Raw genomic sequence first — 27,519 nt, 5'->3', positions numbered from 1 at the left:
GACGAGTTTGATTGAAGTTTTTCACAATTTTCTTAAGTCCCTCCAGCCAAGTACCAGGGTAGAACCTTAAATTAAATCATAATGTTTCATACCCTTTTCAATTCATTCTATCACTAGCTGCTGTATATTCCGAGATACTGACATCATCGTTAAATAAACCGCACATAATGACAAAAAGAAATACATATTAACGTATATTTTGTTTTCTAAGCTTTGTTTCATTAATAGGTGTTCAATATAAATACCAGGCTCTCAAATGCTAAGCTTCTTTTTTATGTTGTTATAACGGTTTCCTCACACCACTGCAAGTTTGTATCCACTCAGTTAAAGCGAACAGTGAAATTGGAAAAGAAAATGAAGGTTAACAGCTTTTATTTGTTTAGTGAAGTAAAAGCTGCTTTATAGCGTTCGAAAACTGCCCTTTTACGTGTAAATATTATACAGAGCGCTGAAGTACACACCTACGTCCAGTCTAACTCACACTGCGTAACCACGGGATCATCATAAAACCAGTTCCGAGTATTGTAAATTGCCTTCATTCCCTCTGGTTTTATACTCTACGTTCTTGTTGGTACAAAACACAGTAAAATGATCTAAGCACCTTTAGCTGTATGAAGGGGTTGGTGGGGGGGACTTAGCAATGAACTAGCTCTCTGGTCCACCAGGACGGCGAGACGAACGCGATAAAATGTTAATACTTCTTTTAAATAAATAAAGCAAATTGAGTAGAACGACTTTCTGTGTACATTCTTGGCATGCTGCACTTCAACAGTTGAGTTTTTAGCATGAAGCTTTCGTCTGTTCTTTCATGTGAGTTGGGGTGAGTGTACATTAATTTAAGCGTTACCAACTCACACACGTACACTTATATTTTTTATGCAGTAACATCATTGATGGTATTAGTTGAAGACGATCAACATACTCATTGCGCGCTGCTACTTACTACTTTCGACATGTTTGTTTGGGAAATTTGTTTAATTTAATTTTAAGTGTTGGCAAAGCAATGTCGGCTTCGATCTATCGTAGGAAGTCATCTTTAGCTGTGATCTCTCGAAAGTAATTGACAGTAGCTTGTGCTAAATCCGTAGTATAAGTTCTGATATATTTGTACGTTGTTCCATGGCCCTTTAATCATACGTTCCCTTTATGTTACCAAAAAATTTCCATCGTAGATGCTGTGATGTGCTGCAGTATGCGCTGTTGTAAAACCGTAAGTAAACATGGTGTCTAAAGATTGTAAAAATATGAAATTGGTTCTTTTCTCATGTTGAGGCATTTCATTTATATTTTTACAGAAAATTCACAGACGTTCTTTTCTTATGTTCTAGGAGAATTGAGGCGCTTATATATCTGTAATGGGGTTGACATCTCCGCTTAGTAACTTGAAGGGGTTCGCGACGAGCCGCCCACCTTTGGTCGTCTTCACAATTTGTCTTTCAGTATTTTCTTTGACCACTGTGTCTCTTGCTTACTTCATCAGGTATTCTGGAAAAATTCCAAATCAAGATTTTCATGTGGTACGTACATCATAAGATCGTAATGGCAGTAGTTTTCTCTCTTTGCTCTTTGTGTGCTGTTTAATTTTTGTAATATGTATTTTTTTGTAGTGGTTGATTTTGGAAGGAGATAAATCTCATTTATAATAAATTAGTTAATTATGTAGAATGATTGTGTTTTACTTTAGTTTCAGTCATTTTTGAAGGTAGATAAGTCACTGCAATCTCAGGAGATTGGTTAATGTTTGATATTTGTACTTTGTTGTTTTCCAAAGCCCCTGCAGAAAAATTCTGGAACAAGAGCTTAAAGTAGACCATGACTGCTTCCTTCTGCACTCTTACCTGTTCTATATTTATTGATCATCATGTAATTTGACACTATATAATGTGGACTAAATATCTGTGCAGTGTAATATCTGTTCTACTGATTAGCTCCATTAGTAGTAGAATTTATGACTTCATGCAGTATAGTGTCTTGACGGTTGATAAACTCTCAACTGTATATTTATTTTTGCAATAAACAAGCAACAAAACCAATGAGGGAGAGGAAATCACAGATAACACTGGCCTGTGAGAGAGGTGATAGTGTTAAATTTCATGGAATAAATACAGCTCAGTGTTTTCATAATTTTCAGGACTGGAATAGGTTCCTGAAGCACCTGAGCAGTTATGAGTTATGTGCTCTGCCAGACACAACTAGCAACAGTACTCGAACAGTGGATGAGGAACAGAATGACAGTGTCGGCAATGTATCCATCACTGTGACAGCTTCATTGAGTCTTGTGCAGCAGCTCAGTCCTCTACAACATAATATAACAACAGTAGCAGGATTTCTGCCACTTGGAGGTATGGTTTAGACACACATGATGCAGAATATAATGGAATTCCATCTGCCTTCATTGACTGCATATTTCTGATGGCTCCAGTCTTGAGATGGTTGATGGATTCATACTACACGTTGAGGAATGTCTGTGTAACTAATTCAGTAGACAGTCATAAGCTTTTGTATCACAGGTTCTTATAATGTACAGTATTGTGGATAGAATAAGTGCTGTGTATACCCAGGCTAATATCCATAGCAAGTGCATGTGTGGAAACAAGGGAAGAACAATAGGCTATACCAATAGAAGATTTGTGATATGAAAAAATGTAATTTCATGATTATGACTATTTTTATCTGTAGAATTTTACAAAGTGGATTTAGAGCAATACATATGTGTGGCATGTTACTGTCAATACGCCTTTTTTACAGATATATAGTCTCATTGCATGTGTTTCAGCTTGATTAGGCCATCTTCAGGTACATTTCATGTAACTCAATGCAACATATCTCATTGTTGCACTGAGTTTCTATTGTTATTCCATATGTTCCTTCATTCTTTATAGCCTTTCAACAAACTTTTAATTCATATAGTAGCCTTTAATGGTTTATGACAGTTGTGGTTGTGATTGTAAGAGAAGTTAGTTTTCTGGTTCTCATGCTAGAGAGTAAGAAGATCACTTTCTTCTGGCATGTTGCACAATTTAGTTTCATACAAATTGACTGACATTTGATGAGTGGTTACTGCTGCTATAATAAGGGTGATGATCTTATCACCCCGGTGATGGAAGCAGTAAGCACCTCTGAAACATCAATCAATTTCTGTGATACATCCCAAAAGGCAGTCATCTTCATGGCGAATGAAGACTGATGTATCATCTAATATACATTCCAAGAAACAGAACCTCATACGCTTTTTGACAAGTAATAAGAATTAAAGGAAAATATAATTAAGAATTAATAATGAGAAAATTGTAAATCCTACAACATATTGAACTATAGAAAATTTTCAATGAATGTATTTAAAGAATGAGCTGTGGTAGGATCCCCTACAAAAGTATAAAATATCAGCGTGGAGGAAGGAAACGTCTAAAAAGTGTAAAGATTCTCTTCTGCAAAACTTGTAACTAGCAAACGAGGCATAGTAATTTGTGGTTTTATGACTGATTATGATGAAATAACTGATCTGTGGGTTAAGTATTCTCAGCTGCTTATAATGTTGCTGGCCTTATATCAGAATTTGTTGCTAATCTAAGGAGACAGGACTTGTCATGTTTCAGCATGGAGCTCCATGTGCAAAACAGAGTCACTAGTTGGAGAAGGGGCTGCACTTAACATGAGCCTCACATTGCCACAAAACCTGTCCCAAGCTGATGATGTGTGTGTCACCTTTGTTGGTCCTCGATCCCTCCTGCCTGTGGTTAGCACCTCACCTGCCTGTACACCAGTGGCACCTCAGCAAGGACTCTTGGGGAGGATGTTGGGGCGAAGTAGGGATGCAGAGGTGCTGGGTGAAAGAGATGATGATGACTGGTGCAAAGGTGGCACTGTTATGAGGTTGGTGTACCGATCCAGTCCTCAGCTGACAGTTCTGCTGACTGGGGTATGTATTGTTTTTTGCTAAGCTTTTGGTACTTCTCCTTCACTTTGTAGTTTGAAGCCTGACCAAATTCTCTGCAGTTTTATTTCTTACTTTCTGTCTCTCCCACCCTCCATGATATAAAGTTATGGTGCTCATTATGACTGTTTTCTTAATGCCTTAAAATTATCATTGCTAATCACCCTCTGTTTCTCATTTGAAGTCAGGATGGCAGGTGCTGCATAAGTTAGGAGAGCTGACCTGCTGTGTGTGTTGCTGTACTCACTATATTCTTTATCTAAATATGTATTTTGGCCTTCTTATGAGTGTAAACCACATTGTCCAGTTTTGACTAAAATTACTGTTAGTAAATTTTAATAGAAGTTTTGTAAAATGTTGTCACAGTCAGATCATGTAGAGTGACATTACTACAAAGCAAGGAGAAGTGGATGGACATTATGCAGCAAATGTATGCTCTCCTGCAGGTTTATATAAAGAGCTAAGAAGTGAACAGTTAAAATATTCTGTGAGCATTATAATTTGAGAGTTTATTCACTTCAAATTTTACAATACTCTGTTAAGTGTACTGTGTTTGATTTAATTTATACCCTTTCAGCACATGAATAAGTTACATAAATTATCAGTTATGTGTAAGGACTTCCTTGAAAAGTGTTAAAATTGTTGTTTACTTGCATTTATGCTGAATTATAATAAGAAAATTAAAATGTTGTGAAGCCAGACCCAATGTATTGTTTGTTATATGTTGTTTTTCAGAGTGACCGATCCCTCATCAACCTGCATCTTATTCACACCAGCTACTTCCTGTTTGTGATGGCCATGACACTGGTGTGCTATGCAATCATTAAAGGAAAGCCAAAGCAGAAAAACATTCTTGTAGACAAGGTATAAATTATCAATGTTGTTTGTGCATATGTCATGTACATATCATGAGGAGAGAAAAAAATTGTTTCAGCTGTGCAGTTATACTGAATCATGCATATACATTACAAATAACAGTAGTAGAATGGTGTATACCATTTGAGAATACACTGAGATTTTGAATGCATTGTTTGTGATTCCACATACCTCGATGGTCTCTGTTAACTTAATGTGACATTATTATTGATAATGCGGTGAAGTATTTTTGGGTGACTAACCATGTGAGTATGGATGTCAGATTTGAGGTTCTCAAAGTAGTCAATATGTTGATTGTGATCTTCTGGACTGTATGACCACGTGGACTTGTAGGTGGGTACCAATATTCTTGAGGAACATTCTGCCTCCATCATCAGCCCTGAATGTTCCCTTCAAGCACCGATACATACCTACGCGTCCACACATTATAACAAACTGAGAAGTTGACCATTGACATGTGAGTATGGAATTAGTTTCCAGAATTTCATAGACTGTCTCTGCCTTCTTCATCAGGGATTACTGTATAAATATAGTTACAATAGTTGCATCCAAATAAAGTTACTCAGCTGTGAAGATCTTTCACTGTGTAGAATTTTCTTTACCTCATGTTTAGTGTAATGTTTACCATTTTGAAAATATCCTATCCAAAGGATTGAGTTCTTTTGATAATCTTGCCAAAAGGTCCAAGCACATTCTTTTCTCATTGTTTACCACTGAGATTTGTTTGGTATCACATTCAAACATGTTTTGTGCTTTCAGGTCTTTGGTCAAAGTTATGCTTTCTCTGTTCAAGTGTCCAGTTCTTCTGTCTTCCAGGCTGTCAGTCACCAATAATTTTTTACTATTTCAGTCACTTCTTCCATATTTGGACCAGTTCTTGGATGGCCATTTGTTTTGTCATCTGTATCATCTTTCTTTCCATATTGAAATTATTTAATCCATAGAAATACATGTTCTGCTTTTTGTTCCCTCTTCATAAACTTGCTGTAATAATGTGGCACATTTCTCCATCTTCATCAGCAGCAGCAACAGTCGAGGATTAAGCCAATTGCTTATTTTACCCTTTAATCAGATCATCTAACACAGAGATGTCCCATGTCTCTTCTGACACGTCTTTTCTCATACACTTATTTGTCATCCTAGAATCTGGAATTCTTAAAAGATTATCCATCTGATTTTGGTGATATTATATTCATCCATTTACTTAAAATATTTCTGATTTTTTTCTTATGTGTACATTTCATTTATGGTACAGTATGGTATATCCTTGGGGCAGTCAAAGCCTGTAATAGGCTGTAGAACCCGTGATGAGGATGATGGTATATCTTGATACTTGTCTGAGAAAGTGCATTTCAGCATTGTGTGTATTATTGTGATTTCTCTTAGGCAATACCCATGTCTTAGGTCCATAAATTGAGACTGGTATTGCCATTTGTTCATATAATCTCTGTTGTGTCTCCTTTCTTGTCTTGTTATCGAGTGTATTTTGAATGGCACTGCATACATATAGAAACTTTGATAATTTTATTAATTTAATGTTGCTTCTCTGTTCCAACAATTTATCACTTATGTTGTTTAAACGAACATAAATAATATAGCATAAATAAAAATCCCTAACTGATAATGAACTTAATCCCAATGATACAAAACTCCAGAATCAATACTCACATGATCCAGCATTAGCTTATTTTGCAGTGTTCCCTATAGCTGCACAGAATCGTCAGTCTAATTTTTTATCTTATATTATGTGAATACACATGCTACTTCTTTATGCAGTTTCTTACAACTTTCTGTGACAGAAATGTTTTTGTGTGTGATAATCTGGATAATAGTGCAAGAATTATGTTGATAACTGTAAAAATAATAGCAATATAAAGGGATTAGGATGAGAATTGTTTCAAGTATGTTCATGTAGTACTGTACTCTTTTCATACTTTTAGCATCACTGTATATTTCTTGCAAAGTATTGATTTTAATTGTTTTCTGTGTTGCAGGTACAATTGGATCCTTGAAAGGACATCTTGTATGGGGAACTGTGCAGAGCATTTGAAATTACCATCTGCGAGATAGATGTGGATTTCAGCAATATCTCTGTTAAGAGACTGTGATTGATTAAATATTGATGGACATCGTGTCATATTATACTTCTTTATTCACAAGAAAATTGTGACTGGTTTCAGTTACTATTTGTTGAGCTTGAGTAGAAACACTTGTGCCATGGAAAATAAATTATTTTAAAACAGGACCTGTGAAGTGTACAAAATATGTTTGTAAAGATATCCCAAGTATATGATCATGGTTTTACACATTCATATTTGATTTTTAAGCTTTGTCCTGCAACTGATAATATTGCATTCACAGTTCTACAGTTCATTTTACATACATAGACCACAAGCATATGATTACATTGGTTGTTTGAACATAATGTACCAACTTTTCTTTGTTCTGCTGTTGGTGTTAATGACAAAGTCTGTGCTTTATTTTAATTGGAAATAGTAGATGTTTAGCCAGTTTCTGGTCTTTACATTGTAAGTAAAGCAGTTTTAGTAATCATTTTACTTCACTAGCATATCCTGTTTTGTGGCATATCCAGAAAAGGTGCTATCTGGTACGATTTCCTGATGGACCAGTTAACCTGACTGACGGGTTTCATGGCTTTCTTCATATCTCCAGGAAAAGATTGGAATAGCATCTCAAATTGACCAACTTCTTTCCCATTCATCATTCAATATCATCACACCATATCTTTGTCATTACTATGTAACTCCAGCAGTTGATACAATGTCTTAAAATAAACATTCAGAACATGTCTATAATATGGCTTTTTTTTTTTTAGAATTTTTTCAAAGCAATCCATGTATATGTACTCACCTTTGTTTTATTATCTGCCATCAAAGAGTCATTTGGTGGACATTATAAAAAAACTTCCAGTCAGCAGCACATCACAGGCCTTTAGATGTGAGCGTATATATTGCATTTTATGAATGCATGATTGACATTTCAAGGAATTAAGAACATAGCAACTCTGACTCTCCTTCAGACTGCTACCTGATGGCATTGTTGCAAATTGAAAACTATGATAGTAACAAGTCATTTCCAGAAGAATCCAAGTGAACTATTTTCAGCAGTGCAGATATGCATATTGGAACAACTAATCAATAATTCTGTCAGCATCTGAGCATTAGACAATCTGTTTTAAGGGAAGAATAATTTGGCAAAAATATTTGTCTTTTACTGATTGCAAGGGTCCAAGTACACTGCAGATTGTGAGCAAACACCTACTTCTTGGTAGTTTTATTTAATTACATACTTCTATCTAGGATTCCTACCCTTCTTTTTTGGATCCTGAAGGAAACTATTTCTTTTTCAGAATGTTTTTATGAAGCCAATTTTTTTTATCCTCTTTCAAATTTCAGACAACAGTGTTTCATGATATCTATATTTTTAACAAGGTCTAACAATGATGAAAACTGACAACACAAAGCAGATCACTGAATAGTATGACAGACAACCAAAATTATATTTCTGGAATAGAAGACAAATGATAAGTAACAACACTAATGTCTGGGTTTATGTATAAAATTATTTAATAACACAAATTTATACTAGAATACACACTCATAACATTCTTTGTGGCTTGGTCTGTTACTGACAGAAAAAAACTCAGCAATTCAGTTTTTTAGGGGATCATATTTAAGGTCATTCTTAAATGTCTTAGGTTCTTATAGTTTTTACAGATGAGGGCTTATGACCTTTTCCATACAATAATTTTATTCACCGTCTTTACACAAGCTTTAGATTGTTAAAATCACATAAAATTATAACATTTCAACATATGATATTGTTACATTTTAAAATGACGACATGTTTCGATGTTCATTCCATCATCGTCAGGTCTATCAATTAAAATTAAAAAACTGTTGCACTTGCTGCCCTGCGTATACTGATTTGTTCTACCCGTTAGATTTTATTTGTTTAACCTCCAGGCTTCTTCGATTTAATTTTTGAATTTTTTTTTTTTCAAAAATTAAATGGAAGAAGCCTGGAGGTTAAACAAATAAAATCTAACGGGTAGAACAAATCAGTATACGCAGGGCAGCAAGTGCAACAGTTTTTTAATTTTAATTGATAGACCTGACGATGATGGAATGAACATCGAAACATGTCGTCATTTTAAAATGTAACAATATCATATGTTGAAATGTTATAATTTTATGTGATTTTAACAATCTAAAGCTTGTGTAAAGACGGTGAATAAAATTATTGTATTGAAGAACACAAGCATGACGCAATTAAGATATAAGACCTTTTCCAATTCAGGAGTAACTTGAAATTATGAGTTTGTTTTAGACTTTGGTATGACTCCTGGATAGAGTATCAGACTTGTTTGACATTATGTACACAGGGCAGCTCAATACAAAATGCAGACATAAATCACCTCTGATAGGATTCAACTCCATAATTCCAGTGTTCAGTTTTCATGACCCATACCTTACAGTACATGGTGCTAATGAAAATATTTTGGTATCAACAGAAAAAAAGTTACTGCTTTTATCTCTGACGTAGCATTTGCCTGTTCTCAGAGTAAAGAATCTTCCTTTATGAGCTACAGACAACAAATACATAGTTAGTTCATACAAATCTTTCTTAGAATGTTCCTGATTTATTTGGAATGTGAGGTTCAAGTTAGCACTGTATCTTGCATTTGTGCTTTGTAATAAATGCTGAACCATTTGACAACAGATCATATAGAATTAACTGATCTGGTACTGGCTAGTGAAACCAGAACAACTCAGAGAAAAGTGAGTCCTAGTACCACTTTCTCCACCACACATACCGCACAAGCTATCCAATATGTGAACCCTAACATCTACAGAATAGAAGGAGTGAGTAAAGAGGTAATCTTTCAATACAGGCTTGAATACCTTTATATCATAATTTAGACTTTTAATTGTTGGTGGAAGATTATTAAATAACTTGATACCTGTATAGTACACTCCTTTCTGATATTTAGTAAAGTTAGCATTTGGCACATAGAGATCATGTCTTGTATTTAAATTATGTACATCTGTATTTCTTTTAAATTTATCCATGTTTTCCACCACAAATGATAGCAAGCAGAGTATAAATTCACTTGCAAGTGGAAGTATATTAAATTTACGAAATAATTTTCTACAAGATACCCTGCTTTTGACACCAGCCATTATTCTAATTATTTTCTTTTACATGTAAAAAACTTTATTACTGTCTGTTGAATTTCCCCAAAAGATTAATCCATATGACACTACAGAGTGAAAGTAAGCAAAGTAAACTAGCTTTAAAGTATCTATTGTCATGAGTAGTACAACTGTTCTCATGGCAAAGCATGCAGAGCTTAATTTGGGAATAATATACTCAATGTGTTTCTTCCAATTTAAGGTATTGTAAGCCAAGGAATTTGTTTGTTTCAACTTCCACAATTAATTTTTCTTCAAAACCTATATTTAACCTAGGATATGTCTTGTGCTTAGTAACAAATTTTATGAAGTTTGTTTTTTCAAAATTTAGTGCCAGTTTGTTAGCTCTAAACCATTTGTTTATGTTGGCTGGTGCTTTAAAATGATGTTCAGTTAGACAAAGAATATGTGGTAATTTGGCACTTTTAAGAGAAATTATCAATTCTTCAGTTTTTGGGAAAAGTCCTCTGATGTTCTGATGGAAAACCAGATTTTCTTTCTGGGTGGTTTCTAAGTTTTTGGTTGAAAGGCCTCTAATTTTCTGATAATATAACATGAAATTTTTATTTTGATTGTGATCTAAATTTAGAACTGGCTTATTTACAGTGACTTGGATATCTTTCAGGAATTTAGTGATACATTTGGGCCTTAACCTAAAAATGGCCTAGGTCTTACACCAGTGATTACACTTGATTACGTATGTCACAGACAATACTACTAATGCCAATGATGCTGGTTTTAAGTAATATAACGTTTATATTAAACATTAGTGTTCTCTTTATATTCTTTTGATTGTGCGACGCTTACCTATAGCCATGCATAATTTTACTTTCATTACAATGTATCAAATAGTCTGCCATGTTGATTAGAGGCCAAGGAGAAATGTGAATGATGGCCACTGACGTAATTGAAATGCTCTGTGAAGTCCATAAAGATGGCGGATTTATGATGGATAATTTGATTTTAAATATATTGACAAATGTTAAGTATGTTTAGTAAAGAAGTAAATAGATAAGTATTCTAGTGGACCAGGTTAAATTTAATTTGCTGTCATTCACTCGCGCGTTATACTGTATGACAGAATTGTTTTGTTTATAAATTAAATAATCCTTGAACCTGCGTCTCACCAATCCATTTTTAGTAAGTTCAGTTGACATCTGATGGGAATTGGTTTCCCAGTTATTATTGTTATTTATAAGCTCTAAGGATGGCAAAAGATGAAGTGGATGATCTTCTTCCCGATATAGACGCAGCAAAGGGATTTTATGCCAAATATGAACCAAAGGAAATACTTGGAAGGTAAATGAATTCTGAGTGATGGGAAAATAACATAGTGTAATTTGTATGGGTCTGTATATAGTGGTATGTCCTCCTAGGGGAATAAGTTCAACAGTGCGACGCTGTATTGAGAAGGAGACAGGTATTGAATATGCTGCCAAGATTATAGACCTGAGCAATGACAGTCATGATGGGGCAGGTGAAGGAGGAAAGACAATGCTTGAATCCACTATAGAGGAAGTGCATATATTGAGGATGGTGGCCGGACATCCATATATTAGTGAGTATTGTGTTTTTTTAATGCACTGTGTGTAATTAGTACTTGCAGAGAGGGAACCAACTGTTGTCAGTAATTGAGTCAAGCAAATATAAATTATGTATCCCCAGAGTTTTTGAAATTGTACTTAAACCACAACTCCAGTTTATTACTTGATGTGTTTCAGAAAAGTAATTAAAATAACAAAATGTATGGTATATTTTGTGTTTGTTTGTGTGTGTGTGTGTGTGTATGTATGTATGTATGTGCAGGTTGTTCCAAAAAGATCTATACATACATTCGTTGAACAGAGTAAAGACATTTTACTGTATTGGCACTTGGTGAATTAGTGAATGTGGTGTAGGTGTTTAAAATGGTCACCATTAGTTTTGTGGTACAGTTGACAATGGTGAGCAACTGATTGACAAGTGGCCACCAAAGTTGCTGCTGGGATGGCTGCACAAGACCAATCAATTTCTAGCTTTAGCTCTTGAAGTGCTGTAGGCTTTGTGATGTGCACCTCCTCCTTTAAGTAACCCCACAAGAAAAGTCTGGTTGGGTTAAATCTGGCGAATGTGGGGGTACTCTACAGATCCTCTGCATCTTATCCATTGGTCGGAAAACGTGTTATCAAGACAGGCCCTGACATCACGATGGTAGTGTCAGTAAGATGTATCATTGTGTACCGCCGGAAGAAAGCCCTCTGACTGTTTATATGTAGGGGTCTGTGAAAACTTGCATTGTAAGGGTTGAAGTAATAAATGGATATGAAAAAGGAACTAAGTTAATTTTTGTTAAATGGAAGTTACAATAAAGTTGAATTTTGGAAGAACAAAAATGTATTCTGTTATGTCTGTATAACAAGCAGCATTCCACTGTATGTGAAGTTTGGTAGGATTTTAGGTTTTCATAGTAATGAGTCAGAAGATAGCCCTATCTATGAAGTTTAGACATTGTACAGTTTCAGTGAAAAATAATGTTGGGCAGATATACACTTGGGACTTTTGAGTGATCACTTGGATATTTAGAGGAATGTAAGTGAAGTTTTTATTGTTTAAGAAATACAGAATTGTCACTGTGGGATTTATTTTTTCAGTGGCAGAATGAGATACCTCTAATTGTTGCTATATTGCAACAACATTAAACTCAGTATACTGGTATTGTGTTCCAGTTGAACTGCATGATGTATTTGAGTCAAATACTTTCGTCTTCCTTGTTTTTGAGCTGTGCAAGAATGGTGAGCTGTTTGATTATCTAACATCTGTGGTAGCACTTTCTGAAAAGAAGACAAGGCAAGTAATATAGGTTTGTTTATCTATACATTACATATAAAAAGTATTAGGCAATGTATAAAGACATTAGCACAATACAGGATTACTTTTATAGCTACCTAAAAGGGATTGTGTTGAGGTTTGTCTTTTCTTCTGTCTAGCGTATCTTCAGTTTGTCATGTTGAATGATACAGGTACATCATGCGACAGCTGTTTGAGGCCCTGCAACATGTACATAGTCACAATATTGTGCATCGTGACTTGAAGCCAGAGAACATTCTGTTGGATGATAACCTCAATGTAAAGCTCACTGACTTTGGCTTTGCACGTGTCTTGAAGCCGGGGGATAAACTGTTTGGTGAGTTACACTTGTCATTACCTGGTAGTTATGGATTAGAAATGAATGTGTGTTCCTAATAATCAGTAAATAAATGGAAAATGTCTTTAATATTTTTAGTCCTGGAACACTGAACCTCAGTGGAAGGTCATTAATGCTAGACTCTTTTAAAAATTAAGGCTTAGTTTTATTTGATATTATTTTTTATAAGCTAAACATAATTTTTTGGAAAAAATCATTGTATGAAGCATTAACACTTACAGTGAATGTACTTGTCCTCATCACAATGCTTCGTGATCTGCATATATAGCCCTTGAACTATACAGCAAAATCCTGATTGTCCGTGTGTGGATTATCTGTGCATAACTATTTTTACAGAAGTGCAGGCACATGTGAACTAGGCTTTTTACATATGAATTGAAATTCTCACAGTAGTCAGTAAGGAGATGGCTGCTTTTGTGTTGTAGCTCCATGTAGTCAACAACAACAACAACAACAACAAAAAACATCTTTACCTTACTTTTCTTCAGCATCTAAAATTATAATAAAGAAGAAGAGAGGATGAATTTATTAACGTTGTTGCTAAACATATGTATTTTGTATGACAGGTATGTGTCTCAGTGATAAACATAATTTCAGTGATGCAAATACATTACTTATTATAACTACTGTTAAGCAACTAATAGCAGTGAGAAGTAGTAGTATTGTACACTAGAGTGTAATAAATCCCTGTGGCATGTAGCAGGAGAAGTCACATGTTGCACCACTAACATACTGAAAAATGTTGTGTCCTGATATTACTTTAAAACATTGGAAGTTGTAAAATGGGCAGTAATAATAAAACAAATAAATTAAAATGATAATATGGGCAGTGGAAAGCAACAACAAAGATGTGTGACAAATATCTTTGTACAAAAGACCAGTGTTCTGAACTCGGGTATAGGGGGGTTACACATGCACACATTACTTGCCTACGAGACTACTTATGCCACAGAGACGTTCGTAAATTTCATGTACATTAGTGCTCCACACAAATGTAAAGGCGGGAAACATACAGTTGGAATTGTGTTTCTGTGAAATCCTCATTTTTGTGTGCTTGTGAGGAAACAGAGGAACATACCTTAAGCTCAAGCTTAGGTATAGAAATTAGTAGAAGTAGACATATGTGATTTTCCTCATCTATGTGATGGCCTCCAGAACAGTCATCTCTCCTTCTAGCAGCCCTTGGTAGACTGTGAGTTTAACATCAGATCATCGGCTTATTGCTTTTCATTACAGATCTGTGTGGAACCCCAGGGTACCTTGCCCCTGAGGTACTCAAGACCAACATGTTTGAAGATGCAGAAGGCTACTCAAAGGAAGTGGATATGTGAGTTTGTTTAAGCATGTATCTTCTTCTTCTGCCTTTGCTTGACATTGAATTTCAGCAGTTACATTTTATGATTTTCTGGCAAAATTCCATATAAAAAATTACTTGCCATAGGCGTGCTTCAAAACGTTGCCAGACAGTGCAAACCATATACAAAAATATAAAGCATCATGTCATGAACTGTTAATTTTTGTAATCCTGTACTTAGATCAGTGGCAAAAAAAGGCTGAAAGTGTGTGTGTTGGTATATGAACCTTCTGTATCCAACATGCCTGCCATTTGAATAGCTACATGTACCTGGTACATCTAGTTATGAAGGTAAATAGCTTTCCAGTGTTGACAGTAAATGTAAATGTAAAGATTATGTTGCAGTCAGTTGTATTATCCCAAAATAGAGGTTGGTTTTAATCCTAGTAAATTGTTGGCAGCATTGAGATTTGAGTTTCTTACTTGGTGAAGATGTTGGTTGTGGTCTTCCGGGTTGTGATGCCTTGTGGTCTTGTATGTGATTACCAACATTTTGGGGGACATCAGTTAACTGCTGATGAATGTTTTCTTTGTTTCAGTTGGGCATGTGGAGTAATCATGTTCACACTGTAAGTAAGACTTTTGTCCATTGACTTTTTAAGTGAAAACTTTAAGGCAACTTAACGTTATCCTCATGGGAAGTTATTTTTTATTAAACATGAGACATTCCAAGTTAGCTTAGTTTTGCTACTGTTCAGCATTGAATATCCTTACTTACCTCCTAAATCTCACAAATGAGGTTAATGCATTAATAATCTAGAATAGACTTCCAGTTGTTATAAATGGAAATTGTGTTAATATCTACATCATCTGCATACAATTCAGCCACATATTTTGTGAGTGTTTTAGAGGTTATGTTCTGTTATGCTATGAAGGGATTTGTATGGTGGTGTATTAGTTTGTGATTATTTACAATTAGAAATACTTAGCAAGTGTGAATGAGGAGTTTGCAAAAATAAATGCACAGAGGACTCAAAAAACTGATTGTGTTGTATTGATGTTTATATATATGTGTAGGAGGGTTATGTAATAATGATATGGTGTATAAATTCAACATTTCTTTATAAGCACATTTAGGACTGTAGTGGAATGGGCTGTTGGCTGTGAACAGGGTCTGCACTTAGCATTTCCTTGTTTATTCTTTGTTAAGATATATATAAGGGGTTCTTAACCACTTCCAGACTTTGGTCACATTTACTTTTGCTTATCGATTTGCAGGCTGTAAGGATATAAATGAGGACAATTTATTGAAAACTCCATGGCAGTTAATTAGAAACATTGTGGTCTTGCACTGTCTTCTATAAGTAAAATTATGTTTCGAGAGATGAAATTTTGGAAGTGGAAAGAGTGTGACATAGGTCATATCATTTGCAAGTGTTTAATAATCAGAGGAATAATTTTATGTTTTATTGTGATATAACCACCATTTAAGGTGTTTCTCAGTTTGGGGTACAAAGAATTTGTTCCCCTTTAGTAGGGGGTTTCATTATTGATTTTAATGTTGGTATGTGACATGATACCCAAGAATCTGTACTTCCTCTTGACCACCCACCTAGAGATACATTGGACAGCTAAAGGACATGTGCTCAGTATGAATGTATTTGGCATATATTCATATCTTACTGGTTCAAGCTGATGGACTGGTTATCCTGACTGTGGTTTTCATGTTACTTCAGTTCACAGTGCTTTCCAATTTACTGTTCATAATCTCCCCATTATCTCATTGTATTCTGCAGTGTACAGTGTGTCATTAAGTGTCCTAAGAACTAACCAACCATAATAATTTAACGCTATTCCAAGGTTTTCTGAGTCCATTTTCTATTGTGCCCTCTTCATATTACACTGGTGTTATTCATTAAGTTAAAATTCCTTAAATAAAATCATAGTACATTGCATTCAGAACATGGAAAAATTGTAAATCTTATGACCAATAATTTTTTTTCATAACTAAATTACTTAGATGCCTTGTCCAAGTCTATTTCATTGAGTTTCCCTTCTTCTTGCAGGCTTGTGGGCTGTCCTCCATTCTGGCATCGCAAACAGATGGTGATGCTCCGCAATATTATGGAGGGGAAGTACACCTTCATAACACCAGAGTGGGCTGACATAACAGGTATGGCATGTTATATCTGAAATATTTATTGTATGGAGGTACTCATTCTCCTGCCAGATAGTGTTGTTCATGCAGTCCTGTCAGGTGCCATTCTTGATACATGATTGTTCCATTCAGTGCTTTGCATCTTCATCCTTTCTCTTAATTGCTGTATCCTGCATTTGAGCCTGATGTCTTGGTCTCACATAGTCAGTCCTCCATTCTTCCATTATATTTCTTAACACACTCATTTCAGCTTTTTAAATATTTGCCTTCGTTTTGGGGTATGTTCTTTTGTGTGGAGGCAGTAGTGTTTAGGAATGAAGAAGTTCATTAAATTTTAATTTATGATAATGCTGCACACTGCAGATTCATTGTGAATGTGGGAGCAATGTTGTTATTTGCAGAGCCACCTAAAGATCTGATCCGCAAGCTTCTTGTAGTGGACCCAAAGAAGCGAATCACCATTAAGGAGGCACTGGAGCATCCATTCTTCCAGATGATGGTAAGGATCTTGACCAGTAGTGCAGTGCTCTGTTCTTGTGGCTCTCTGGTGCCATGACACATAATGTATCTTAGTCTGATAAATATGGAAGCTAACTGATTCACATTTTTACCATGTTGCACTGTGGTCCCAAATTTGTATTCTTGTGTTCCCCAGCAAAGTAGATGACCAGATGAACGTATTTGTGTATTAATCTCTAGTAATAATAGTGTATGCTCAAAAGAAAATAAATGAGTTGACAGTACTGTAACCAGCTTGAGAATGGCTGGTAGCATTATGAGTAACATGATGACAGAAACATTGAACATAATTACTGACATTGCATGTATCATTAAATTTATGTTTATTATCAAACGTGCCATTGCAGTTTCTTGTTCAGATTAAAACTGAGTTAACTGGTGAGCTAAAACTTTATACTAAAGGTATATATAAGATTTGTAGCAAGTAGTAGGTATTCTTCTGTAATCTCAGAGTTGTTATATAAATTTGTATTTGTCTTGTCACTGTCAGCTTTACAAAACATCTGCAAAATCGTAAAAGGTTAATACTAAACCAAAGTGAGTGTTCTGTTTTACTTATTACTAAGACTTCTATTCAGCAGTATTTTTTGTACTTATTTCAGAGAAAGGTGTGTGACTATATTATCAGGAAATCAGATTTTAAAGTTATATTGTCAGTGTGTATATCTTCAGCAATGGTACATATTATTTGTTTATTAATCTGTGACCTAGAGAAGAGAAATTTATGTTGTTGCTTACTATCTTTATAGTTAATAACTCTTGTTCTTGATCTCTTCATGCAGCCAGAAGTGTACCTATTAATATAAAACAAATTGCATTCATATTCATCCATCATTTTAAAATAACCAACCAGTTCCCTTTCTCACTTACATCCTTCTGCAGCAAGAAACTTCTGGCATGCAGTTTAAAATGTACTCCACCTACAGTACCCACTGAACTTTGAGTCTGTCTCTTACTTGTAATCTAATGCAGTGTTCCAAAACCATTTTTCACCCATGGCACACCCTTGTCTGTCAAAGACACGTGATGGCACACTACATTTTGCCTTACTAAAAGGAGGTGCGAAACTATACATAGCTATAAATATGTATATAACTACTTGCCCTATAAGAATGGGTCTGCAGTGGCCGCATGGTCTGAGGCGTGGGCCTTGTGCCGCTTGGTCGCTGGGACCATGGGTTTGAATCCCACTCGAGCCATAGATGTTTGTCTGCGTTTTTCTGTGTTGTGCTGTCCTGTGTACAGGTAGAGGCCTTGCGATGGGCCGATCCCTCGTCCAAGGAGTCCTACCGAATGTCTATAGATCAAGCCAACGAAAAGTTGGGACCCGCAGTGCTCAGGCACTTGAAGAACGGGTCGTTCCCAATATCCCTATAAGAATGCAGGTTTTTGAAAGCAATAACACTGACTTCATGAAGCAGATACTGAGCTTGGTTGTTGTAGAGCTGGGAAGTGTGTATTAAATTTATTATTCTATACAAGTGATACCTTCTATGTGAGCCTTCTGTGTGACAGGAATACCGCAGATACCAACACTGGAGAACTAAAGTTTGATTTGTTAACTGAAAAATAATTTTTATGTTCAGTATAGAATTTCTGTCTGTGATATTTGGTCTGTGAAGAGTAACATGAATGGAGCACTGCATTAATAGCTATGTTCTAGTCTAGTTTTCTTTAGTTCTGTTTCATTCAGAACATTACAGGTTATTCCAAGTGTTTTTAACTCACTGATTTGTTTGTTCATTAATTTATTTCATGACATTGCTTCAACTGCAAGTGGTTATGTAATTTCAAGTAAGATATATGATATGGGGAAGTTTTGAAAGGTAGCAGTCATGGCATCTTTGAAAGTATTATTCAAGTATTATATTCAGTGATTAATAGATACAATAGAAAATATTACTCAGGATAACTGGTTCCCTGGTTCCTTATCAGGATTCAAACTGAGTGTCTCCTAAATGCAAAGGCAGCCTTCTCAGTTTTGCTTAAGGTATATGTCTTGACTCATGAATCTTGTGGTCACAGCAATTCTGATTCCGGCTATCATGTTCATAAGGTCCTTGAAATGAATGTTGGGATCATATTTCAGAGTAGTCATCAACCATTTCTTTGTCTTCTCTCACATTCTTACATTATTTTATCTCATGACCTATGCAGTTCATTGTTAAATAACCTATGAATAAACCAACAAATTGCATTATACATTATCACTTCTGTCACCAAAAATATGTTGTTGAAAGGGAGTTTTGCTACATAGGTTTGTATGTCATGAAGGATCTGTCATATTTTTTTATGAGTGTTATGTCATGACACTGAATTGTGCTGATATGGAGTCCTGATAAATGTTCCTGTGGCTCACTTTTAAGTAACAAGGTGAAACACTGTTGTCTCCTCTTCCTTTCATTTTATCTGCAATGTTTTTTCAGCTGTGGGACCAAGATATAACCCCACTGAAACGCAGCCTGTCTGGCTCTTCGAGACGACTCAGTCGAATCTCACAGTTGGCTCTGGTAATACACAGTTTATTGTAGTGTCTACTAACTTGCAGGTTGTAAATAACACTGGGAGGAGCATAACATAGTGTTGTGCATGGACATGCCAGCTTCTGGGGTTACGTGTGTCGTATATCGTGTGTTACCCCATGTTCCACAGATATGCAGCACCTTTGTGATATTGTATGACCTGTTTATTGGTTGATTTACATCTCCCTCAGAGCTGATTAAGATAAGGATCAAAACATTTGATTTTTGATGTGAAGAGAAATAACTACCAGCCTCGTTTGATTTCTAAGTGGAATGTCTTTCCATTTGTACAGATAACTGCTTGGTGTAGAATAATTTTCACAGAATAGCAGGAATAGCCATATTTTTATCTGTAACATCACAGTCATCTTCTTTTATGTGAATACATTTAATGAAGTTGTTGATTGATACCTCGATGGACTGTGTTTCCATCTTCTCTCTGATATAAGTTTTGTTCATCTGTTTAAACATTTAAACACATGACTGCTTAAAGGAGAGGCTGTAATGGACTTGTGGACTGAGCCCCTTGGCATTAATGGTTATGTTCAGTATTACTAATTGCTACATAATTTTTGGAAAATTTTGTGTTCTTCTTCATTTAACCATTTCATGATCGTAACTGTTGATCATATTTAAACCATGTAATATCTCTGTTTCTGTACTACAGTGCTGATGAAGCCTGCTGTAGACTTTTGTACATGCATTAAATGTCCACAAATTCAGGAAATTCTTATTGTTTACTTATAAAGCTATCATGATCATCTTATTTATTTTCTAAAGCAATAGAGTGAGCAACCTATATAGAACTGTTAATTTGCCCACTGTTTTATATGGCCATGGTTTCGTGTGACACATGGTCTCTATTGCTGAAGAAAGAGTAAAAAATTGCAAGTACAGTGAATCTTGTATTTTGCACAGGTTTCCATTTGAAACTACAAATACAGGAATACACATTATATACCCATAGCGCATATAAGCATTTATTACAGAATTCACAAAGCTATATAACTTGGACATTTTTAGTGTAAAGTTGTCACTTCATGTACATCCCTTCCTACTGTGCAGCTTGTATTTGTTTAATTTATATTAACTAAGCTTTTATTTATAATAACAGTTTACAAGTTTTATGTGTTTTAGTTAAAGTTGTCACTGTTTATTAGAATTTGTTGAACGTTTTTCAGATTTCACTTTTTTTATAGTGTTCCACTAACACATTGTTTGCTTTTAAAACACAAAATTTTATTGGAAACAAATCAAGCAAGTTTTGTTACTGTTAGCATTGTCCTTGGATTAATTTTCTTTGATGAAATGACCAATTACTTATTTAGTCAGTTGTTTCTTCATTCAGGTCTCCTACTTCGCTATAGATGTCTCTGAAAACAATGTTGTGCCTGTTTTGAATCTTTGCAGCTATCAGTATGAAGATAAAAAGTCATTTTAACCCATCGTTTTTATTACTACTCTTGTTCGTGAATATTGCTGAAACTGGAATTCTTTGTACTTGCTGTCATAAGAACCTTAAATATTACTTTATTTATTTGACTTTTTATCTTTGATTGGCTTGAAGTCCAAGCTGTGTTTCTTATTTATTTTGTTACTGACAACAGTAAATCAATGACAGGCTGTTCGCAGACATCTCACCTGAGTATTATTTCTTTAAAATAAGTGAGATTTTCTGCAAGGCCCAGCTTGAGGACATGTTTCAATAAAAGGCATATGCATCAGTCATTTTCCTGCTATTAGAGACATTTTTACAGCAGATATCACTCTTTGTTCTTTGGGACAGGATAAATATTTTTGAAGAAGACTGGTTTATATTTCGTACAAGTTTTGTTCTTGGCAGGATTCAGTATATTTTAATGTATATACTAAATAAATATATGGATCTAAACGTGGTGATCTAAATACAAAATAAAATAAATGTATGAAATGTGGGTCTTTGTGATTATACTTGTACAGTATTGTTAGTATCACTAAATTGAGGGGGTTACAAGCTTGCATAGATGGGGGAAATAAAAACAAACATAGAAAACAGATATAGTCAGAAAGGGTACAGTGAAGATGGAGATTATGAAAATAGGTTGTAAGGTTGTGAACTGAATTGAACTGGCTTAGGATCATGTCCTTTGTTTGGCAGTATATGATGTCCTTTTCAGGGTCTGTTACTTGAGTCTGCTGTTTATGTCTGGGTTAGTGATTGTGAATATATTTATTGCTGCTGAGGTTGACTTACAATATTGGGATGATTGTAAGTATGTTTGTTTGCTGTGGAGTCAGTGTTAAATTATTGCATGTATGTCTCAACAAAATGCAGAAATGAATTGATTTTGTTGTAATGAGAATTTTGTCTCTTTGTTTCTCCCTTGTCAGCTGTATTATTTGGATTAAAGTGATATCACAGGTGCAGAATCCAGTGTGTTTATTTTGGTGTTTATTAATTGTGGTAATCATAACACCAGTAACACAGTTATTTCCATGACAGCAAATGCCAGTAGCTCCTGTACTAATGCTTTGTGCATTTAACATCTGTATCTGTTGGTCTATCTTTGAGGACTTGTCTGTGAGTTGTTAATTCAAGTTGTGTTCTGCAGGAGATGAAGAGTTGTACTTTCAATGCCCGCAAGATGTTCCAGTATGGAATTCTTTGTGTACGTGCTATGGTGCGTATCAGGAGATTGCGTTTCACACCAGAACCTCTTTCAGTGGAAGTTGCTCAGGTTGATCCTTATCGCATTAAGGTGCTCAGAAAGGTGAGCTCTTTCCATATGGTTTATAGAAGATTAATGATTTGTTGAGAATTGTAAGTGATAGATTAAGTATAATAGAGAGTTTATCCTTAGCTAGTGTTTATAAAGTCCCCCCACATTTAAGGAAGCTTGCAGATGTATCTTTGATTTTATATGCAGTGATAGTGTTTGCCATCTTTAAATTAAGTATGGGTGAAATTGACCACATTAATCGTCAAAGCTGTTACTTTGGGTGTCGTCATCACAGTATGATCATTGAGATGAAAAATGCTAAGCCTTAAAAATGTAATCCATTATTTAAGTGTTTTGTTAATTAAATTTTGTGTGAAATTGATGAGAGTGGGATTTCTGTGCTTATCTTCTACTTTATAAACTGATACAATATTTGAATCCTTTTGTGCTGTGGTAATTCTTCCTTATGCCAAATACAGTGTGTAAATTGTGAATCTGTGGATGCAACATTCTCTGTTCTCCTAAGATCAGTTGTGCTGGAATGTGGTTAGTACTTGATTATTTATATGTTTTAAGTTTTGTGTAACAAATTGGAAACCTAGGTATAATGGGAATTTATACCATTTTTTATTTGAGGTTTTCATAGCAGTGAGGATGATGGAGGTGTTCTCAGTTTCGTGCCATGTATTCTCATTGGAGAAACGTACCGTCTCCATCTTGAGGGCTGAAGTGGCTTTGGTGGGAAGTGAAGGGATTTATATAGGGTTAAAGTAAGGGAAGTCTCAGGTAGTGGGCTAATCGGGGATGAAGAATGAGGAGGAAAAGTTTCACACCAATAGGAAGTCTCCAACCAGGTGGTAGATAGCAGATGTATCAACAAATTAACGAGATTCTTACTCACTATAAAAGAAGTATTAAACAATAGTGAAGAGTATGAAAATATTTCATCTTGTTTGGATGAAAACTGAATCCAGATGCACTATTTTCTTTCAGGTGATTGATGGCTGTGCTTTCCGTGTGTATGGCCACTGGGTGAAGAAGGGTGAAGGACAAAATCGAGCTGCCTTGTTTGAAAACACACCCAAAATAGAACTTAAACATATCTATGTGAGCAACCTGAGTCGATAACATAGTGTTAAGTAACCTAGCCATTTTGAGTAGATCTGCACAGGTCCACATCCAATCATCGTAGGCAAATATCAAGTTCCTAACATTAGGATAAGTTAAATGTCTCTACACAGTCATTAATATTTTTCATCTTGGAAGTCAAGTTCCAGGGGCAGACATTACATACATGTCTTTCTGTTTATCGTCCCAACCTGTTATGTACACAATTACATTGAGCTTTCCCCTTCTAAAAATATTTATATATTCCTGTTTGTAATAAATACTCTAATATACCAGCTAGGTTTAATACTGGGAAATATGAAAATATTTTCATTAAACAGTTTTAGCTCCTGGTGTTGGTATAGATACAATATCAGAATGTTGAGTGTATAATTTATTTTAATGTCATTCTTGCTATCAGGATGATTCATACGCATAAAATCACTTCGTCATGTGGCACCATGCAAGATTCAGTTGAATTACTGAACATACTGGGGACATTGTCATAGATGTTTTATTCCCACCCACAAGAGATGATGTTAATCTTAATTGATCAAGAAGTAGTGCTGATCTGCATATTTCATTTCCAAAAATAGCTACTTGACAGATTTTTATGAAATTTGGTATTAAGGAGGGAATGTTTACATTGAAAGTTGCTAGGTAGATTTACTTTTGTTTCAGAATTAATAAATTATAACCCTTACTTCACATGACACTCAGATCAAGCTGTTAACTTTCTTTAAAACAGTTGATTATACAAAACTCATTTTACATGCCATAAAATATTAATCTTATTAATATGTAACAAAGCTCTTGAAAAAAAATATTTCTGTCTAAATAGAGTGAAGAACTTTAATGTGATATATTTATATCTGAATCCAAATCACATTTATTTTCTTTCTGTTAAAGAAAATAATTATGATATGGAAGCGAGAATTATAGACATTTGAAAGATGAGTAAATATTGTAGTAATTGATACTGGCAATTGAAGCACAGTTTTTTAAAAGACACTGAAAGGAAATGCAAATCAATACATATACTTATATATTGTATCTTATAGAAGGTAGTATACTAAATCAATTGATTAGAAGAATATGTCCTGCATATGTCACCTTCATTTTTACTGCTGTTAGTTGTGTTTATAATTTCATAGCATGGAAAGAAATAAACAAGTGTGAGGCAAGGCAATAATCTCACCATTACTATTCATCATACATATCAACAAAATAATACAGAAATGGAGACTGACCAGACATTGAAGCTTTGCATTTAGCAGAAATTATAACATTGATAGTGTGGTATTTGTAAATGATCACATCCTTTTGGACATAGCTGAGGATGTTCTACAATACTCATATTCATTATACAGTACTGAAACAGATTAATACTTTTAACTGTTTGAGATATAATTTATCTTGTGATGGAGGCCATGCCATAGCTCAGGCAGTTGCCAGCTTCTCACTGTGGTCACTTTGATTTAATGCTAGGTCAGTCCAGTGGGATGTGTAGAGGATATAGGAGTACTGACATATATTTTTCTTCGAGACCCTTCAGTATCATTCCGTCGCTGATCCATATTAGTTCATTTATCATCGGCAGGATGGGGGACACAGTCGACCTGTTAGCATCTGCACTTCTGTTAAGGCATATTCACCGTACTGCAGTGATGGTTATGGTGATTATGATGGTCTTCTGAAAGAGAATGACAACCGTAAATTTAACAAGTAACAGGATTCATAGAACAGTACATACGAATATGAGATTTGAGGTACTCATGGTGGTGAAAATGTTGATGTTGGTCTTCTGGGTTGTAATGCCATTGAGTAGATACCAAGGTTTCAGAGTAACATATTGTTTCCATTTCATCAACCCTGAAGAAGGAGGTAGTAGTATGCATTGTTATGGCAATACAGAAGAAATAAAAAATAACAGACAATTTGACAGAATTCCAATGAAAAAATATTTTAAAATACCAACCAAATGGAAGAGATGGGTAGCTCAGGCTGGATGATTGGAGTTCAATCCCCAATAGGGACAAAGGATTTTTCCTCTAGCCTCTGCATCCAGACTGGCTCAGGGGTACACTCAGCCTCCTGTGCAGTGGGTACTGGGGATCCTTTCCCCTGGGGTAAAGTGTAGCTCTATTTAGTGTCAAGGTTGAGAACGAGTAGGAAGTATACCATCTCTCCCCCTGAGCACCTACATGGTGTATAGTGGTCTAGCTTTAATCACACTTTTTATCAGAAACACTGGTATTAACATACAGTCATCGTTGCATATCCACTTAATGGAAGTAGAGATTTTTAAGAAAATTTTTCCATATTACCTTTTTAACACATTGGTCTAAAATTTAGACATGAAGTATGTGTGGATGTTGTTAGGTACAGAAGAATGTTTTCTTGCCTATGGGGTTGCATCCCCTCCCAAATCTTCAATAATACAATGCAGTTGAAATCCTCATATTTTGTGAAATTGTGTTCATTGACCTCAGATTAAATTTGTGGTCATAATTGTTAATCTATGGCCATTATTTGGTACAGGTTACTGTAATATTTTAACTTTGTAGTATAAATGTCTGGAGTCTTGTGAAATTGAGCCACTGGTGATGACCTCTTGAGGTCGAAACGCATATGGCAATAGTGTCTTTTTATAGTGTTAATAGTTGTTGGTTTGCTTACTCTATATAGTATTTTTTGTTGTTGTTTTTTTGGATAACACTATATTTGAAGTCTTACTGCTCTCACAGTGGTTTGTTGAAACTTTCGTGTCTGTGGGGTTGAAATACAGGTTTATAGTGTACTGGTTTTACATTTCTCTTGAGAAAATATCAGTCTCCATCTTCAGGACAGAATACTTAGTCCTCATAAGTACACATATTGTATTGGACCATGGTGCTATTAGAAATTCTTGTGGTTTGATTGGTAGATCTGAGAATATATGCAGAATAAGAAACAATGAACAGTTTTAAGGGCCACTACTATTACCCTGCAGGAAGTGTACCAAGTCATTGCATTACATTACTAAATTAAATGGAAGGTTTAAAATAAAATTACTTCAAAATTTTCATCAGCTTGTAAGACTAAGGAAAGAGAGAAATAATGTAACATATTGAGGAACATAATATGTGACATTAAAATATTTTTGCTTGAAAGTATTATAAATACATTTGTTACAGGATGTAATTTAATTGCAGCCATTTAGAAATAAACTATATTTTAAATAGGTGTTGTTCATATTGAAACCTCTGTAAGATTGGTTGTCAGTAAGTCACATTTCTCCGTACTAACCTCTAGTAACAGTCATAACATTTTGCATTCTAAGCCAAATAACCTTTGTAATTTAATAGTGTTACAGGATAAAGGAACATTACCTAATTATCCATAATACACATGATCTTCAGTTTCTCACAAGTTTACTGGCATTATTAACATTTGTATTTGTGGGTAGATTTATAAACCGTAAGGGTGACTTTCAACCATGTTAAGTTGGTAAATATGTGGCGTGTATTCCCATTAACGAACAGCACTCTAAGCCTGTGACCTCAGAAACGTTGGTGGACATCTACCACACTACACGACGTAACAACCCAGACGACAGCAATATTCATGGTGTGAATGATTTAATTTCAAGATTTTTTAAAATAAGTCAATAAGAACCATGTTATATTACAGTCAATTTAGTTGTATTTTTTCACATAATATTCATCTCTTTATGATCAGATCATTATTTTCTAAAATTTTATTGGACACTTCAGGTTGAATTTGAATCTATACACTTCCTGTTTAAATATGGCACTGCTCTTGAATCTGCTGGTTTGCAGTATTGTAATGGCTAGTGCCTAGGAATTACATACCTCTGCCCTTACTTGGTATGTTATTGAAGAGGAGAACAGCAGGTTTGAAGTATCTCTGTTCACAGTATATTCAGTGGCTTGTATCGCCAGGTTCCAACAATAATACATAATGACCATAACCATTAAACAGCAGAATGTGAAACTATTCTTTGACAT

General features: G+C 35.0%; 2 protein-coding genes and 1 long non-coding RNA gene across 9 annotated transcripts; 2 read left to right on the top strand and 1 right to left on the bottom strand.

The window, feature by feature from the left end:
* Nucleotides 1-993: 993 nt before the first annotated feature.
* Nucleotides 994-7,626, top strand: LOC110830730 (transmembrane protein 248). The gene is made up of 6 exons (XM_022065993.2): nt 994-1,210; nt 1,329-1,517; nt 2,132-2,342; nt 3,597-3,919; nt 4,670-4,798; nt 6,805-7,626. The coding sequence occupies exons 2-6, from the start codon at nt 1,356-1,358 to the stop codon at nt 6,820-6,822; spliced, it is 843 nt and encodes a 280-aa protein (XP_021921685.1). The 5' UTR covers nt 994-1,210; nt 1,329-1,355; the 3' UTR covers nt 6,823-7,626.
* LOC147874579 (uncharacterized) lies at nt 6,945-10,915 on the bottom strand. Its single transcript, XR_015533898.1, has 2 exons — nt 10,834-10,915; nt 6,945-7,858 (listed from the first exon to the last, which is right to left on the bottom strand). It is a non-coding gene; the product is annotated as an uncharacterized LOC147874579 (long non-coding RNA).
* On the top strand, nt 10,180-26,732 carry PhKgamma (phosphorylase kinase gamma). Of its 7 annotated transcripts, none has more exons than XM_087343985.1 (12): nt 10,991-11,012; nt 11,274-11,325; nt 11,403-11,584; nt 12,732-12,852; nt 13,026-13,189; nt 14,447-14,537; nt 15,104-15,133; nt 16,571-16,677; nt 17,064-17,161; nt 19,608-19,691; nt 22,295-22,453; nt 23,396-26,732. In XM_087343985.1, the coding sequence occupies exons 1-12, from the start codon at nt 11,006-11,008 to the stop codon at nt 23,528-23,530; spliced, it is 1,230 nt and encodes a 409-aa protein (XP_087200111.1). In that variant the 5' UTR covers nt 10,991-11,005; the 3' UTR covers nt 23,531-26,732. The 7 variants fall into 7 exon arrangements, with proteins under 7 accessions (XP_087200115.1, XP_087200112.1, XP_087200109.1 ...); XM_087343988.1 differs by lacking the exon at nt 10,991-11,012 and adding an exon at nt 11,019-11,166; XM_087343989.1 differs by lacking the exons at nt 10,991-11,012; nt 11,274-11,325 and adding an exon at nt 10,180-10,228.
* Nucleotides 26,733-27,519: the final 787 nt, after the last annotated feature.

Source organism: Zootermopsis nevadensis, unplaced genomic scaffold (assembly GCF_977971745.1).
Source record: "Zootermopsis nevadensis isolate Lab colony 2312 unplaced genomic scaffold, Znev_1.0 Znev_ptg000007l, whole genome shotgun sequence".
Taxonomy (NCBI): domain Eukaryota; kingdom Metazoa; phylum Arthropoda; class Insecta; order Blattodea; family Termopsidae; genus Zootermopsis; species Zootermopsis nevadensis.
This window is presented reverse-complemented; position numbering and strand designations above follow the sequence as displayed.